Raw genomic sequence first — 17,755 nt, forward strand, 5'->3', positions numbered from 1 at the left:
GGCATATTTCAGTGCAATTAAGCTCAGTATTCATTATCTGCAGGCCAGCCTGATTCAATAATCTGTCAAAAGTAGTAACAAAAAAGGGTGACCAGAACTAGAAACTAGAACACATCATAAACCTGAATTAGTCCAAATCTACAATCTGTGTTGATTAAACCTTGCTTCGGCCCCATCATTTCACAGTGTCGAAGGATAGAGATCACACAAATGCAGGGACCTTCCCTTTGGAGCAGCAAGCGTGAGAGACCATCACATGCAGATACCTTCTCCAACAGCAGCGAGTGAGAGGCTTGTAGCTGGCGCTGAACACTTGCTTGCCTTCTGCACTCACTTCAATGATTTCAGTCTTCCTTGCACTTTAATTGGAGAGAGATTGAGTCGATCATGGGCCCACGACCTGCCTCCTTGCCGCAGGCTTTGCTCCCAGCCTCGTAGAACACTCTGAGGCAGTGAAGCGCCAGATCACCTGATCAGCCCAAAATCACACCACCAGAATGTAGATAACTGGCTCTAACAGTAGCAGAACTATATCTGAAATAAAAAGATGTAATGGAGTAACTAGAATTTCACACAATACCACCAAGTGCAGTCTGTCTAAAGTTTTATGCCGCAGCAGCGTGACTTACTCGTGTACTAGACACTCCTGTCAATGCAGAAAAGAGTGCCATATGTCTTCTTCACCACTTTATCTATTTGTGTAGCCAATTTCAGTGGACAGTGGATCTGGATTCCAAGATTGCTCTAGACTTCAATGTTATTAAGCTGCCTCTATTAACTATATACTACCCCCTTTTTATTTGATCTCCTGAAGTGCTTAAGAAGCTGAAAAATCTGAAAGTAGATTCATCACCTGGACCAGATGGACTACATCTAAGGTTCTGAAAGAGGTAGCTGAAGAGATGGTATGAGAATGTATGAGGGCATTTAATGGATCTGGGCCCATACCTGCTGGAGTTTAGAAGAATGAGAGGAATCTCGTTGAACACCTAGATTGAGTGACTTTGACCACTTTGTCTCCATTATGTCAAAGGTCACACAATAACAGGAAAAAATACTCATATAATATCAAGAAGTTTAATGCTTTTCAGAAAGTCAGGTATGCACTTGTATACATTACAATTGCAGTGATATCCTACCAAACTGTCCATGTTAAATTATGTCTCTGAAAGAACTCAATCTAACAATTAGTTGTTTCCTTTGCACCTCATAGAAACTGCATTCGAACAATATATACTTCATCTTTTCTTGACAATTGCATTTCCTACAAATGCTTGTATCATGCTTATTAATTCTGAACAAAGAATTATTCAACTTAGTATGTCCAATGCATAAACATACAAGTACAACTTCTTCCTTCCTTTTATACCCATCCCCAGTTGAGTTCCCACCATCCTCTGGATTTTACCTTATCCTGACTTTATTGCCACTGCGACTGAATCAGCTTTTTAATTACGGCTTTCATTTCTCCCTTGTGCAAAATCACCACTACATTTATATATTTAATTTTAAGTGATTGCTTGGTAAGAATGTCTGCCACCTCATTTCCTTCAAACCCAACATGGGCAAAAACCCATATGAAATGTATAGACAGATCTAGACCCTGCAGCCTCAATGGATGTTGTCCAATCTCAAAAAGAATGTCCTGCCCTGTTTTAAAAGTTATCAATACTGAGAACAAATCAGAGCACAGAAGTAATAAATCAGGACATACTACTTTGACCCATTCTAAGGCTAAAATGATAGCAACTATCTCAGATGTGAATACTAACACTTTGACAATTTTTCCTAATAGTCGGCTATAAGTTTGGAACATTAGCAATCTTCTGAACCTTCTGTGTAGATGTATAAGAATCCATAATATCTGCCTTGCATACGTTGCTGAACTTCCTGGGCCACTGATAAACAATCACTTCTCATCTTGATCATTCCTGAAGGCCCAGATCAACCACAGGCAAAGGGAAAAACTAATGAGGAGGAACAGAAAGGTGTACACTGGGACCATCATCCACATTAAATAATCCAAGATTCTGTGTCCATTCATTTCCCATTGTGCCAAAACTGAAGAATAGAGTGTTTCTAACATTATTATTGGCAACATTATTGGATGACAAACTTTGTCCTCTTGCATTGAACCAATAAACCATTGCTAATTGTAACATGCGTAGTTGTAAAGGTACTTAACACATTTCTACAAGTAATGCTGAAATTGAAGATGACTTAACAGAACCACAATATAATCTCAGTGCGGTGCCTAAGGGATGGCCCAAAGAAAGAATGGAGGTTAAATGTTAGAACCCCAAAGTCCCCCCAGCTCCCCCCTTGCACGTACAAGCAGCAGCAAGGAACGAAATCCCCAACCCCACCAGCAAAAAGCATCCACCGCCCAGCTCCCACCTCTACTGAGCACTCAAGCTTGCAGCAAGCATCAATAAAGACAAACTTCCAGTACCCAGATGCTACACATTCATCCAGTAATTTGACATACCACAGGCTTGCTCTCTCCCTAATAAGGGGGAAAGAGCTGTCTCTGTTTCACAGTGAGAGGGGAGACATAGCAAACAACTCACTGATTTATGATGTTAAAAGTCTATGGCGCCGCTTTTTCGGAGCTCTGCGCCCAGAGTGTCGGCCCCAGAAAGGCACAGCTCTTCGGACACATAACCCGCGGCAGCTAACTCGCTGCTTCCGATGTCCATTTCTCCCACAATGCTTCAGTCAGGGGCACTGGTCTAGAATCAGCACGTCTCCAGAGCCACGAAAATCCAGAACCCTGAAGGCATGGTTGTCTTCCAGGCCATGTCCTTGGGATATCAGAAAGTGGCCGGTTGTGGGCCCCTGAGAGTGGGTCCTATTCCCACAAAGAACCAAAGTCAGAGTGTAACTTCAGGTCAGGGTCTTCAAAAGCCTAACACCTTCTCTGTAATTGCAATAATCATGTTCTTCTTGCCTTCATAACTACCACAGCACTTTTTACCCTTACATGCAGCTGCTACATGACCAAAGTTCTGACATTGAGAGCATTCAGAAAGGGTAGCACATATACTCAAATCATATAACCAAATTTAAACATATACATTTTTCCATCAAATTTAATCGACATCGATAAGCCATCTGTTAGAACTCCTCCACAAAACCTTTTAAACATTTAGCATCCACAACTTTACCTCTGACTAAATTATTTTTTAACTTGTCCATACATACATCTAGAGGCACTCCAGACATTATTCCCCAAAGCCTCTGTCATTCAATATAATTCCTTGTTGTTACTTCCCTTCTCACAACTTTTAACCACAAAGCTTTCTCACATTGCTTAAGATCTTAACTAAATACTAAGAGTGCATATCTCTTAAAGATTTTGCACCCACAATATCTCCTAATGCTTTTTCAAATCCCTGCTTAGTCTAATTCTTCTGTTTGTCAGCAGACCAATGTAAGTGGCTATTTTTCTTGGCCCTACCTTCCTTTTATTAGTAAATACTTGCTTCTCTGGAACTCTGTTGATCTCATTGGATCTTCCAAACTTTTAAAGTTCATTTATTGTTTTTTCAAAGGAAAGAACAGTTAATTTAAACAGACAAATCCCACAAATAGTGATATGTTAATGACTAGATAAACTGTTTTATTTCATTAACGACAAAATGTTATGAACATTGTCCATTTCTTCAAAAAGTGCCATTTGTTACGACATCACCACATATTAGCTGCAGATGAATAATTGAAGCATAAAAAACCAATTAAATTTGAAAAGGATAATATGAATATGGTGTGAAAGTGTATCATAAATAGATAAGTTTGTGAGATTGATGGCAAGAATTTAAATTTAATGCTTGTTATAAATGTTAACATCTTTAGATATCCATACACTTTGACAGTTACAGTTGAGGAGTATTCATGGTGTAAACATGAGGACAATAACTAATACACTGCAGTTGTTATGGTAGTGTAGTGGTTAGCATAACAATATAGGATCAACAACACAAGCCCAATACCACTGCTGTCTGTAAAGAGTTTGTACATTTTTCGCATGACAATGTAGGTTTCATCCGGGTTCTCCAGTTTCCTCCCTCATTCCAAAGATGTACAAGTTCATAGGTAGGTTGGTCACATGGGTGTAATTGAGCAGTGCAGGCTTGTTGGTCCAGAAAGGCCTGTTAATGTGCTGTGTCTAAATAAAATAAAAATGTTCATGCATCATCTGTTAAGCTGAAGGAGGCAATATGACAAACTGAAAAAAAGCTTAGCTTCTGTGAATTGATTGTCATCAGGCAATATTAATGTGGAATGATTATAAAACTGTAGGTCCTTGGTTCAAAGTTGTAAGATTATTTTGCATTGAACTCTTATAGCAAAGTTTTGATTAATATGTAAAACTTAAAATCATTGCTGCTGTCAATGGAGGCAAGAAGTTAAAACTGTATGATGGCTTGTTTGAATTATTGTGGCATCCGGCAAGAAAGTGGAGCTGTAGCCAAGATCCAATTTGCTGAATAGCAACAGTGGCTCAAGGGCTCTTACATCCTCCTGCTGCTCCAATTTCTATGTGTTTAACTGCTATGTTTTTCAGACTGTACAGGTGATTGTACAAGCACGACTTGGAGAAAAAATCTGTACCCGTTCAAGCTCTTCCCCTACAGGCTCAGACTGGGTAAGGAAATTCATCTCTATCCCAAAAATTCCCATTCTAAGTTAACATTTGCCAAAGTGAAGTTTCACAGACTTAACTATCATTGTATAAAATGCGTATATCTAGGTTGACTGCTTGGCAAGTTATTCATTTGTTTTGTAGAAGTGGCTGAATAGCCAAGATGTTTTCATCCAAAATCAACACTTGATGCTGAATGAAGCACTTCTCTGAAAGTAATTACCTATCTCATAAATCGGTTGTGGATGATTAACTCAGAAATAAGATTATCGAATATTTTGATATTTTTTTAAATATAAAATCTGATCATCATGCAAGCCTTAAATTCATCAACCACAGCTTTAATGAATTTGAAAAGGCTAAGTTAATCTTCTTATGATTGTTGGCAAATAACTCTCCTGTTTCAGTTTAACCTCGCAATAAAGGATATTCCTGAAGTTACCCATGAGGCGAAGAAGGCACTGGCAGGGCAACTTCCAGGAATTGGGCGGTCAATGTGTGTGGAAATTTCTCTGAAGACATCTGAGGTGTGGATTTCATTTTAATTTCTTAATTGCATTTGTATACCCTAAATGTCTTTTTCTCAACTTTTTATGTAATGCTTCAATTCCTAAAAGGAATAATCAGTAAGCTGACATTTGATGATGTAGCAACTTCAAATATTCAGTGAAAGGAAGGGAACTTGTGTTCCACTTTGGCAGACCTTTAAAGTTTCTCAGAAATAACAGCTGCAATTCCTGGAGCTTTGCATGGGCTAAATTTTCACTGGCCTGCTCACATTTTACTATAAATAAATAACTTTTTTGCTTCCACCTTTCACCTAAAGCTACTAAATCATTATGCCCAAAAATTAAATTTCTAAATAACATTTCATATTTCCTTTTGTTGCACAATCAGCAATCTTGTAAATCCAGTACCTCTAACAACTCTGGAGAAACTGCAATCATTTGTGAGCTCTCATGCGGATCACCTTGATCTTTCAACATGAATATTGAATATTCCAATTTTAGTACTGACTATGTATTGAAGCTGAACAGCTGAGTGAGCATTCATTTGACCAAATTTGGCACATTTGACTTTTCAGCTGTTCAGTGTGTTGACAGCGCATTTGAAGCCATGAAATAATTAATACCTTTACTTTATCCAGCCTGGATCTTAAATCCTGGTCAGTTAGTCACATCCTAAAATAACCTCCAATTGACCAATCAAAAATTGAAATCACGTCACTTACAGAATGACAAAGTACTTAACTTTATAAAATTTGAAGTAAAATAAACTGAAATAAAATGTTTTTAAAGATGTGTAACAAAGTTTGAAACTCTTTAGTAAGAGATAAAATAAACCCTAATCTGATAAGACTAATTAGAAGTTCTAGAATTGGAGCATGACAAGTTGAAGAATAATGAAGTTTCTTTTCCATACATCATAAACTCCTTAGCATTTAATAGGCCTTTGTAATTGATTTTATTCCCACTTTCTAATTTCCTTGGATCTCCCAACACTGAGTAATGTGATGTTAAAGGATTTCGCTGGAGCAGCATAGGAAGCAACATAAAATAAGGTGGTAATCGAATGTAGATGTTACTTCTGGCCTTCCTCGTATCCTTGCATCACAGGTGCCAGTGTTCCCTCAGTACTGCTGTGCGGAATCTTGGCCCAAAATGTCAACAATATCTCCTACCACCCTCCCCCTTTGAATTCTTACAACAATTTATTTGTTGCTCCAAAAACCAGTATCTCCTGCTTCTTATGTCTTCCCTCACATCAGTTAACTTCACAAAGTTATGAAGCCACCAAGTGCCTTCCGTACAGCAATATTTATACAAAATCTGTGATCACGCTTTTTCACCACAGTCACAAGTTCCAGTGATGTGTTAGAAGAAATGGATTCTACATTTTGCTGGCTGAATTATGCATCTGTTTCCTCACTCTAACCCCCTTATACATTCTAAATTGTGATTAGAGTAAGGAGATACAAAAGTATAATCCTCCCTGGTTGGATCTATTTTTTTTTTGTCATTTTGGACAATTATTAAGTCATCTTGTGAAGTTCTGTTTCCAAAAATAGTCCTAATTCATAAAGTTATTCTTCATAATTATAACATTCCATAAATGATAGTTTTCTTGAGAATTAATGTTGCATGCTTTTAGCCCTATTGCATTTCGTTAAGCGTGAAGAAAACTATGTATTAAAAGAATCATGGATAGTGAGAGCTGATGGATAAATAATTAATGTTAAGGACAAGTGTAAATAGATGTAATTCAATAAAAAGAAATTACCGGTACATGTAATCCTTGGCTTTATTATTTGAAGAATGGAGTTCAAACACAACTAAGTCACAGAGAAGTACATCACAGAAACAAGTCCATCTTGTCCATGCCAAAAACCATTTAAACTGCCTACTCCCAACGACCTGCACCGGGACCATAGCCAAGTACCTATCCAAATTGACATTAAGCATTGAAATTGAGCTCGCATAGACCACTTGTGCTGGCTGCGCATCCCACACTTTCATGACCCTCTTAGTGAAGAAGTTTCCCCTTATGTTCTCCTTAATCTTCTCACTTTTCTCCCTTAATCCATAAGCTTTGTTTGTGGTCCCACCCAACAGTGGAAAAAGCCCTGCTTGCATTTATCCTGTGTATATCACTCATAATTTTGTATACCTCTATCAAATCTCCTCTCAATCTTCTATGTTTTAAAGAACACAGTCCTAACCTAGTCAATTTTTCTTTATAACTCAGGTCCTCCAGACCCAGCAACATCCTTGTAAATTTTCAATGCACTCTTGACCTTGTTTACATCTTTCCTGTAGGTAGATGATGAAAACTACACACAGTACTCTAGATCGGGCCTCACCAACGTCTTATGCACCTACAACATTATGCCCCATCTTCTGAACTCAATACATTGACTTTTTTGAAGGCCAGTGTGTCAAAAGCTTTCTTAACGACCTACCTACCTGTGACACCACTTTCAATGAATGATGTGCCTGTATTCCCAGATCCCTTTCTTCTACCACACTCCTTAGTGTGCTACCATTCACTGTGTAAGACCTACCCTGGTTGGTCCTACCAAAGTACAAAAAAGCCTTACACTTCTCTGCATTAAATTCTATCTGCTATTTTTCAGCCCATTTTTCCAGCTGATGCAGATACTTTTGCAAGCCATGATAGCAGCCTTCTCTGTCCACTACACTCCTAATTGTGATGTCAACTGCAAATTTGCTGATGCAATTAACAGCATTATCATCCAGATCATTGATAGAGAAGACAAACAACAGAAGACCCAGCTTCGATCCCTTCGGCACACCACTAGTCACTGGCCTCCACTCCGAGAGGCAACCCTCTATGACTACTCTCTGGCTTTACCCACAAAGCCAATGTCTAATCCAATTTTCTATCTCATCCTGAATACCGAGTGAACCTTTTTGACTGTCTAAAACGTAGGTTTTTGGCACAGCTAGAGCACTGCGTTCCGAGCATGGAAATGATCAGAACTTTTTATTGAGAATGCATTTGAGATTCACTGAGTTAGGTTTAGAGAGTTGGAGCGGTCAGTTAAGAAGAAGTTTAATGAACTTAAAATTGTGAACTGGTTTGGTTCTGAAAGTGAAAAAGCTGTTTCTCAAGGCAGATGAGATAGATTTAGGTCAATTAACAGAGGAAACAAAAACAGTTGACCCAAGGCACCATTTTTGTGTGTACGTGATGTTGTGATCTGTAAAACGGGGAAGAAAAGGAGTAAATATCTTGAGGGATGAAATTAAATGAAAAAGAATATGGTGACCAGATGGGACTCATTGAATAGTTCTACCAAAGAGTCAGCATGAGACGAAAGGCTGAATGCTGTTGTATACCAAATTTTATAAGCACCTTGCTAAAGTGCTGAAAACCTGGCAAAGGCTTTCATTACATCTGAGTTTGTCCAGTAATATGTTGCTCTATGATAACCTGCCTACAAGATCACACCAGATAAATCAGTCCCAGCCAACTTACTGTGGCTCACTATTAGTAGAACATTGGCACATCTGGAACGTGCTATTAAGACACTTGATATTGCTCCTCAGTAAACTATTTACAATCTGACCTCATTTCAAAGTTCATTGGAAATTTTACTGCTCGCATCAATACAGACTTGTCCTGACGGAGCCAAAAAGAAAATTATTCTCTTTACAATTGTACTTGACACAAGATAGCAGATATGTAGGTCTGGGTCATTACTGACTGAAGCATCCATGGTCTGAAGATAGAGTTGTCACTCACAAGATGATATTTTTTGTCCGTCTCTTATTTGATCCTATTGGAGAGTCAAATGAGAGTAATAATATTAGTTCATGAGTTACTTAACTCAATTGCTTGTTAGAGAGTGAGACTATTTTTCTGATGATTCTACGGTCTTAATAGATTTTTACATCTGTTCTGACACAATAGAACAGGTATGAATGCCTATCAAGACCGTTTAGTCAACAACACAACCGAGATTGCATATTGCTCAGTTCAAAATTTGGACAGTAGCGTTCTTAACATATTTTTAAAAAACTGGTAATGAGCATCCCAAACACATAACACAATAAATGGCATGTTTTTCAGTGACCTTTCAGCACTTAATCTCCCCTACCAACATCATGAAGATCACCATTTGGTAGATTTTTAACTGGATGTCAATGCTAGCATAAGATCATGGTCAAAATAGTGTAGTCTAGCAAATAACTTGCTTCCTGAATTCTATTCCATATTGTCAAATTTTACAGGCTTGAAACCCCCTCACTTCGATAAATACTGCAATAATACACAAGATACCCAGAACCAATACACAAAATTTGCCTCAGGACTGGATATGCTGCAGCCTCCTCGGGTGTCAGTATTGATAGATAAATCGAGTACATTGCCACAAGCTGATAAAATGTGTTTAGCTACTGTAGTAGTAACAATGAATGGTAACAGTTCCATTTTCTAAGTTATACTTTCATCACTGTTCCTTATTACTGTTGAATCAATGGGATTTCTTTTCTATCATTATGGCCAGAGGAATTTTAAGGTCCAGTGTAAGTGAGAATGGCAAATAAATGGGATGGTTTTGTTCACTGCATCCCGGGTTTCTTCACAGAAATGTCTTTTTTTTTATATTGTCATATAATTTTGATTACTTTTCTGTGCTTTTTCAAACCATGCAGTTGTAAGACAAACATTTCTCTGAAGCAATGAGACAAATGAGAGCCTTAGACAGTAATTACCAGTTAGTAATAGTTAAAGTAAGATTGGTGTTCTTTAAATCAAATGCATGCAATGAAGGATATGATGGCTTTGTGTAAACTGAGTGGTACAGTTAGTGACTGCCACTTCGGCTTGGGGATTTTAGGCATCTTTTATTGTTCAAAAACTGTTTAAAATCATGTCATTTTTCCCTTTTCAGGGAGATTCTATGGAGTTGGAAACATGGTGTTTGGAAATGAGTGATAAGTAAGTTTGTTCTTTGACAATAATTTCAAATTTCAAGCAAAACCATATTTTGATGATAAATTATAAGAAATTTGAGAACAAGCTGTGCTTTCCTGAGTCATCCTAATGATTCACAGTGTTGGAGAAGTGATGGTATTGTTTCATGGTAGAGTGGGTGAATTAAAATCCTGTTTATCTGGTTGTTGCTGGTTCAAATAACGATGCTTTCAGCTACTTTATCACAAATGTTAAATAGATTGGAAATGCAGAGACCCCTTGGGTTGACTTACTTTTCTAACAGTTGTGATCCTTATTTAGGTGTGATAAAGAGATTAAGGTGTCATACACTGTCTACAACAGACTGTCACTACTATTGAAATCACTTCTTGCAATCACAAGAGTAACACCTGCATATAAACTATCCAGAAAACAAGGACATGACTACGTAATCCTGTACAGGTAAAAAAAACTATTTCCTAGCTGCTCCTAAAAGGTAACCTTGTTATCTTGCTGATGGGGTTTGATCTATCTCCATTCAGAAGGTGAAAGTATTGGGAAGAATGTATTGAAATATGTTTTGCTCTTAATTCATCCTCCTGAACTAAATTGTTACACATGAAACTCATTTGATGCCCATCACAATGTGTGAGTGGCCTGCAAAACGAGTTAAGTTGAAACCGCATTTAGTGTGTTTTTCAAATCACACGTGAACCAAACTAGCCTAGGGTTTCTTTGTTCCTTTTCTCAAGAAATTAGTGAGCCAGTGGATCTTTAGAACAATCCAACAGCTTAATGATCACTTTACTCTTCCAAGCTTTTCAAAATAGTTTCAAACAGAACCCAGATTTTCTCACATTGTGGAGTTTGTACTTGCTTTTAGTGGATTACTTACAATTAATATAATCTTTAGGAATATTCTGTCAGCGCCACTCTACTGCCATCTCCAAGTTTGCGTTTTTTTTGTCTTTTCCCCAAAACTGATTTATTTGAGTTTATTTTGTGCTGATGTAAATTTGCAGAAAACCTATATTTGTAACTCAATACAAATGAATCACACTGGACCCTGTCTCTTCATCAGCTTGAGGGTTTAATCCAATGTGGCTCTCAGTAAAGTCACAGTAGAAAACTACTTCTATTATATTATTAAATTCATCATGTCACTTTGGCTTCAGGGAAGGGTGGTATTATAATGGGAAGATTATTAACCAGATACTTTGAAGAAAAATGAACTTGAGAGGAATTATTCAAGTATAAGGTATTCCTCAAAACTGGAAAAAAAAGTCACTTTGTATACTATACACTCAGAGGGAAATAATTGAAGTGGTGGATAATCCTTGCGGGGTGGGGGAGGTGTCTTGCATGACAATTCTAATTTTTAGAAAAAGTATGTCTTCAATCAAATAGCCACTGGCATTCATTTCCCACCATTATTTCCATTCCATAATTGAACTTTGAAGCATGCACATTGGAACAGCTTTTTGGTTTGGACTGCCATTTCATATTGAAATTATTGTAAGTGAGTTTGAAACAATAATCCATCCAAAAACCTACATTGTGGATATGCAACCTCTGACATTTTTTGTGTAGAAAATACACAGTCTTTCCTTGGGAATTTGAAATATTTTTCACAAAAAATGTTTCCTGATATTCCCAGTTATTTTAAAGCATGGTCACTGTGTTTTACTTGAGTACCAGATAAGATGCGCACTTGCTTTCAATTTTGCAGGATATATTTTGGAGAAGTGCAACTGAGTGGCCTGGGTGAAGGTATGTTTGTAACTCTGTGTCCTTTCCTGTGTTAGTCCTCCCACTGATGTATAATTGGGGAATTGTGGTTTTTAAATACAGTATAATATTTAGAATACTTCACACCCATGATGATAAACCAGCCTAAGGATAAACTGTCCTTCCCATTCATTGGGTCCTGGTTCCAGTGCTGCCTTCTCAATCAACAGATCAGGAAAATTTATCAAAATTCTAAGATCTACAAGCAGGGAATAAAAAAAGAGTGGGTTGTGAATAAAAATAATTTCCATTGGCCTCGATGGTGGAGATCTTTGATGATGGATGCTGCCAAATAGTATGTGATGAAAGGCTGAATGGCTGTTGCATATCAACTTCCAACACCATTAAAGTCCTGAGTGTATTAGATTTTCACATTTTTACTGTATCTTTTTATAATATGTGAAATAATACTAGCAAACTTATGTATGGGCTATTGCTACCTCCTCTAAAGGTGAAATGAGCTAACTGATGCTGTAGTATTGGTGTTAATTCTAGATTAGACCAGATACATGTTTCAAGCTAATTTCTCCAATGAATGTTAGAGATCTAGTTGCCTGTGCCAATTTTAAAGGACAATTTCATGTAATGTAGTTTGTGTTTTAACTAAACTTGTCATGTTCAGAATTCCATTTAGTATCCTGAAATCCAAATTTGTTAAATTTACATGAATGTACTTGAGTAGAAAGGCAAGAGACTTCCTTTGAGTAATTTCTATTAGCAATCATTAATGGTCTTGTTTAAATGGACTATATAGGTGCTGTTATTTTAAATTCCATACTGTCAGCTTCAATATCACATTTTTTTTGTCCATTTGAAGTTTTTGCCAGTGTCAGACATTCTTGTTGCATTTATGAATGTCCATCCAATTGATTTAAAAAGTAATATGCCATACAAGATGTACTTGGAAGTTACATCACCAACCATCTAATTGACCCTGCAGAGGTTCTTTTTAATGCCAGCTAAGTAATGATGGTTTTATCACACTTAAAGAAATTTGCTCACATTTTCTCCATTTAGTGGAACTTTGTCCTGCGCAGCCCACTAGTACAAGCCAGTGGCTCTTTATCCACCTCTCCATACACTATATATATAGTTGTGCATGAAGCCACAGAAGCACTAAATACATCCTTGCTCTCTCAAGAATGTCAGAAGTAGAAATTGATAAGGGGCATCTGGCCCTTTGAGTATGCTCAGCTATTCCTCGTGGATGATCTTCTATCTCAGTGATATATTCCAACATTATCTCTGAAACCATTTATTCCCTAAATGTACAGAATTAAAGCTTAAACAACTGCACGTTGTAATCTGTTTGGTATGTTGTGTCAAAACAATTGTGCATTATACTCTGTTTTAGAAATTCAGTTCCATTGAAGTTGGTGTATTTGTTTGCATTTAACATGTATCTAATAAATGGCCTATTCATTTTGATTGCATGGTAGGACACACCCACCCCCATCTCCAATGTGGCTTCTGTATACCTCTCTCTCTCTCGCAGGTTTTCAGACTGTACGGGTGGGAATAGTTGGAACTCCTGTCGGCACTATTACTCTGTCTTGTGCTTACAGAACTAACCTGGCTTTCATGTCTGGCAGGTAAAGTCTAAGACTGTCTTGAGATTTGTATTGATGGAGCTGACTGTAAGCAAAGTTAGGTTAAGTAAATTTTTAATATTAAGAGGTTAGATGATTGTATCCAATGGTTATATTTAAGTTACATTGAAGTTTATTTATTAGTGTTATGTAGTATAATTATAAAGCTTTTAAGAATGAACATTTACCTTCCCCAAAGAAACAAAGTTATCTTGATGCAGAGTGCTAATTTATATTAATGATCATAACTTAATCAACAAGGCTGAACCTGATGCTGCTCACACTCATACTGTGGCAGCAAAGAGTAGTTAGGATTTAAAAACAGCATGGCTGTTTGCTTTTGGTAAAACACAACTCCAAATTTGTCAATACCTCAGAACATTTAAAGCATACAACGCAATACAGGCCTTTCAGCCCATGATCCTAGCCCATGAGACAGTGAAAAACTAATGGAATGCCATCTATACGGAATAATTTCATCACAATTATACATTGGGGTAGTAGAAGGGAAAACAATAACAGAATGCACAATCAAGTATTACACAGAGCATTACAACACAGTACAGGCCCTTCAGCCCATGATGTGCTGACCCCTGGCATGATATGCAAAAAAAAAACTACTTCTGACATTCCCCATATACTTTTCTTCAGTCACCTTAAGATGATGCTGTCTCATATACGTCTTTTCTGGCCTGGGAAAAAGGTGCTGGTTGCACTCTATCAACGCCTCTTATCATTTTGTACACCTCTATTAAGCAACTTCTTGCACTTCTCCGTTCCAAAGAGAAAAGACCAGCTCGCTCAACTTTTCCTCATAGAACATACTCTCTAATTCAGGCAGCATCCTAATAAGTCTCCTCTGCTTTCACTGTCCACATCCTTCCTCTAATGAGGCAACCACAAATGAACACAATACTCCAAATGTAGTCTGTCTGGAGTTTTATAGAGCTGCAACATTACTTTGAGGCTCTTGAACTCAATCATCTGACTAACAGAAAGACAACATACCATACACTTTCTTATCCATCCTATCTACATGCTTGGATAGTTTATGGGATCTATAGACATAGACCCCAAGATCCCTCTGTTTCTCCACACGGCTAAGAATTCTGGCATTAACCTTGTAAGTACCTGCCAGAGTATATCACTTCACACTCCTTTGAATTGTACTCTAGCTGCAACTTCTCAACCCAGCTCTGCATTCTCTCAATGACCTGCTGTAACCTACAACAACCTTCTACACTATCCACAACATCACAAAACTTAGTGTCATCTGCAAACTAACCCACCCTTCCACTCCCTCATCCAAGTCATTTATAAAAATCACGAAGTGCACGGGTCCCAGAACTAATTTCTGTGGAATATCAATAAGAGTCACAGACTTCCAAGCTGAATACGCTCCGTGTACTACCACCCTCTGCTATCTGGGGGCAAGCCAATTCCAAATCCCTCAGCCAAGTTTCCCTAGATCCCATGCCTCATGATACTTGTATGAAAGGAGAGATAAATTTAGTTTGTGACAGAGAAAAAGATATTACTTTCCTGTTCCCGCATATTGTATTGGTCCATATTTGCTAGCAAGTTTCAGGACTCCCAATTTAATGACAAGCCAGTTTCTTGACTAAGCTACAAGGGGCTTGTTAAGTTTTCCCACATTTCTACTGGGAATTTGCTGTCAGGTTGTGCAGCATCAACCAACTCATTCATTTGATTGGAGGTTACATAGAGTGATTAAATGAGCTGCTTGATTTTTATTATCATTTGTTATGTTTAGTTTTTTTAATTTCCTGTTTTAATCGTTTTTATGTGTTCTTAATGGTTAATGGGGCACAATAACAGGTTTCTTAGATAGCAAAGGTAAAGCCACAGCTTTATTTCAAAGCAGGAAGTGGTTCAATCACAGATGGAGTTGAGGAAGGAGACTTAAGATTCAAATTTATCACATGTAGATCAAAACATAATGAAATGCATCATTTGCCTTAACAACTAATGCAGCTGAGAAGGTGCTGGGTGGCAGCCTGTAAGTGTCACTACGCACTCTGGCACCAACACAATGCTTGAGAGAAAGGACAGAAGACAGCAAGCATCAAAACAAGCCCCACTCCTCCCCCCCCCCTTATATTTACACACACACACAGCTCCCACAGTCCTAGGACCCACTATTTGCTGAACACTAGATCTCAGATTCTGATCTCGCTGCTAGCAGTTCCCCAACACAAGGCCTCGAACTACAGTCTCACTGATTCTTGGACCCAGGTTATCATCGGATCTCTTGCCCCCTGTTCGCGTGGAATTCCAACTCCAATATCCGCTGATAACTCACTGACGGGGAGAGGGGAGGCAGGTGCACCAGCCCTTGTCTGCCTGCCCTACGTTCAACCACAGATGTCTCTTGTCCATGTTGTTTGCCTTCAAATGCGGAGCGAAGGCTTAGACTCCAGCCTGACATCCAATTCCCCCACATCCCTGTCTGTTAACACTAACCTGACCCCCAGCTCACCTGTCTGACCCCAAAACCATCCGTACAAACCTAAAAAATACGAAATCTGAGGGACAACCTTGACAGACACCATAACTTGCACCATCTTGAAATCAGGAAATCTGAGATCTTGCCTTAAAGCATGAAAAATACTCAGTTGCTACAGTTATAGCACCAGGACTTGAAACTCTGAATAGTTCTGCAGCCCCTTGATTGTTAAATTAGGATAAAGTTTGAAACTCTTCTTAAGAAGTAACTTACAGAATTAAACTACCTTCATGTTTTGTTTTGCTCTCATTTTAGTTCATTAAGCAGTTAATTTCAGAAAGAAAGACAGCAAATGGCTGTATTTGATATAGCAACAGACTGGTTTTAAATTGAATGAAGGGATTTAAGTCCAATTGATTGTCTAAGGTGAAGAGCATTATCTCATGAGATGAGATTTAGAGGTGGTCTTACTCTGGTTTTCAAAATAGTGAGGGGTTGACACATTAAATGGGAAATAACTCTTTGCTGTGTTATCATCATGATCAAATAGAGATGAGGTAAACACAGAAGAAAAAACTTCTATAAAATTATAGGAGCAATTTCAAAACCAACTGAATTTTTTAATTAGTTTTTTTAATACATTTTCTACATAACTACAAATTTAAAAAACCCTGATCAAAATGAGGAACATTAATACAGTGCAAAATTAAGCATACAATGACAATATGATACAAAGAAAGAGAATTTTAAAAAAGCACCTAAATTGAAGACAAGTAAACTTAGTATCCTCCCCAAACCCCACAACACAAAAAAAAACTCCAGACCAACCACAACACAATATAGAGAATATAAATCAGGACAATCAAACTCCCATACTGTGAATACACTTAGCAACAGAGGATAATAATGCCTACTACCGAAAAAAAGGGAGCTGAAAGCAAGGGACCGAAAAAATAACAAACCCTAGTCAAGAGGAAGGTTATGAAAGTACTCGATAAAAGGTCCCCAGACCTTATGGAACTTTAAATCCGAATTAAGAACTGAATAATGAATTTTTTCGAGGTCCAAGCAGGCCATAATGTTGTTAAGCCATTGAGCATGAGTGGGCGGGGCAACATCTCTCCATCTAAGGAGGATCAAGCGTCTAGCCAGGAGAGAGGCAAAGGATAATATTCGGCATTTGGTTGGACTCAGATGTAAGTCTGTCTCGCCCCAGAAACCGAACAAAGCAATTCAAAGGTTTGGTTCTAGGTGGTGATTCAGAATATACGATAACGTAGTGAAGACATCTTTCCAAAATTTCTCCAAGCTAGGACAGAACCAGTACATATGAATGAGAGAGGCCTCGCCCCTCTTGCATTTATCACAAAGCGGACTAATGTTAGGGTAGAATCGAGATAGTTTAGTTTTAGACATATGGGCTGTATGAACAATCTTAAACTGTAAAAGGCAATGGCGAGCACAAAGAGAGGTTGAGTTAACCGATTTGAGAATCGAGTCCCAACTCTCATCAGATAAGGAAGTATTTAAATCCTGCTCCCATGCCATTTTAATTTTATCCACAGGGGCCCGTCGTAAGGCTGCTAATTTATCTCGAATAATTGATATTAAACCTTTACCTAGTGGATTAATGGAAAGAAATAAGTCCATAGCATTTTTCACAGGCATTTCAGGGAAGTTAGGAATTAAAGGAGCAATAAAATGTCTGATTTGGAGATATCTAAAAAAAAATTAGCATTGGGCAGATTGAACTTAACAGTGAGCTGTTGAAAAGAAGCGAAGCGATTATCAATGAAAAGATCTTCAAAATGTCTAATGCCCTTCCTA

General features: G+C 37.9%; 1 protein-coding gene across 3 annotated transcripts in view; it reads left to right on the plus strand.

The window, feature by feature from the left end:
* atg13 (ATG13 autophagy related 13 homolog (S. cerevisiae)) overlaps positions 1 to 17,755 on the plus strand; it is a 111,835-nt gene that overhangs the window by 24,500 nt on the left and 69,580 nt on the right. For all 3 annotated transcript variants that reach the window (XM_059975490.1, XM_059975488.1, XM_059975491.1), the window contains exons 3-8: positions 4,568 to 4,648; positions 5,053 to 5,172; positions 10,062 to 10,108; positions 10,406 to 10,546; positions 11,814 to 11,854; positions 13,368 to 13,464. In XM_059975490.1, the coding sequence (XP_059831473.1) occupies positions 4,568 to 4,648; positions 5,053 to 5,172; positions 10,062 to 10,108; positions 10,406 to 10,546; positions 11,814 to 11,854; positions 13,368 to 13,464 (527 nt within the window). The remainder of the gene's footprint in view (positions 1 to 4,567; positions 4,649 to 5,052; positions 5,173 to 10,061; positions 10,109 to 10,405; positions 10,547 to 11,813; positions 11,855 to 13,367; positions 13,465 to 17,755) is intronic.

The sequence above is a fragment of the Hypanus sabinus genome, chromosome 7, assembly GCF_030144855.1.
Source record: "Hypanus sabinus isolate sHypSab1 chromosome 7, sHypSab1.hap1, whole genome shotgun sequence".
Lineage (NCBI taxonomy): Eukaryota > Metazoa > Chordata > Chondrichthyes > Myliobatiformes > Dasyatidae > Hypanus > Hypanus sabinus.